General features: G+C 33.8%; 1 protein-coding gene across 1 annotated transcript; it reads left to right on the forward strand.

Moving 5' to 3' along the window:
- Positions 1–560: 560 nt before the first annotated feature.
- On the forward strand, positions 561–1346 carry LOC118756630 (general odorant-binding protein 56h-like; the record flags this gene model as incomplete). The annotated part of the gene is made up of 2 exons (XM_036491386.1): positions 561–623; positions 1008–1346. Coding segments are annotated over exons 1-2 (402 nt in total), but the record flags the coding sequence as incomplete, so codon positions are not given.
- Positions 1347–1351: the final 5 nt, after the last annotated feature.

Raw genomic sequence — 1351 nt, forward strand, 5'->3', positions numbered from 1 at the left:
TTCTCGGTATCAGCGCAATGGTGCGGCGTCGCTCTGTGTACCCACGTCTAGTCACAGGTTCATTTACCGTCAACTACACGCACTGTAATTATTAAAAATTATTTAATAATTTACGAATTAAGTTTATTAAATTATTGAAAGTAATTTCCCGAACAAATAACAAATCCGAAACTCGTCATATTGTATAGCTTAATGTTTGATTAACTGACAAAAAAAAAGTGTCATAATTAGCAAATTACCGAACAATTATTTTGGCAAAATTTAAGCTCAAATTTCAATAATATCAAAAAAAAAAAGTTAGTACACCGAGCAATATTTAGACTAATATGTATATATTTGCAAAATTATTAAAAAAAAATATAACTAGTTATGACGAAACGAACAAAAGTCATAGAACAATCAGAGGTAATCAGACCGAGAATTTCGGCCCTAAATAGAAGTTGGCGAAAGCTAAATTTCTGTTACTATAAACGCTATACGCTTGCACAAATAATTTAGTAATATTCTCGGTTCCATTGTATAAACAAGACAATTCGCATGCTTTGTTGCTATATGCAAAAATGAAAGCTTTATATGTGCTGGTTGGACTGACTGCTCTAGTTGCCTCAGTCACATTTGTAATGGTAAGTTGGCTAAATTTCTATAAACTAAACTTTGATGTTTCTACTTGTACGATATGCAAGTATCAAAACATACCTACATACATTTGTACATATGAGGCGATGAGAGCTAGAGGAGCCTATCCACAAAAATTGTTTTTTTTAGTGAGAATGAAGGATCTATAAATAATAAATACGGCCTTCTACTAAAAAGTTCGTTGCACCTATGTGATGCTATCTATTATACTAAAAGAAAACTAAAAGGGCGTGGTTCGGGCTATTACCCTTTCGATTCAAGTAATGCATTTTAAGCTGTACCTCATTTTTTTTTAATATCCGCTAGGCTAGTCTAGCTCTCAACGCCCCAATTTTTTTTATTACTAAATAATTATGTTTTTACCCCGGTAGTGTCAATCAAGCGATGAAATGGATAAATGGAATAGAATAGCCTGCCTGTCTGAATCCAATACCACGGAAGATGAAGTAAAGAAATTCGTTGAGAATGGCATGAAGGCAAACGAAGCTACGAATAATATAAAATGTCATTTTAAATGTTGGTTGGAGAAGAAGGGCATCTTCAATATAAGCGTTTACAATGCTGATGCAGCTATAAAGCAACTAATGAAAATTCCAGCAATGAGTGGACATGAAATCGAAGTAAAACAGGCCGTGAATAGGTGCAGGAATGAGAGAGGCGCCAGTGATTGTGATACAGCTTTTAAAATTTGTATGTGCATTAAGGAGTTCAAGGA

Source organism: Rhagoletis pomonella, unplaced genomic scaffold (assembly GCF_013731165.1).
Source record: "Rhagoletis pomonella isolate Grant_MI unplaced genomic scaffold, Rhpom_1.0 Rhpom_scaffold_11248, whole genome shotgun sequence".
Lineage (NCBI taxonomy): Eukaryota > Metazoa > Arthropoda > Insecta > Diptera > Tephritidae > Rhagoletis > Rhagoletis pomonella.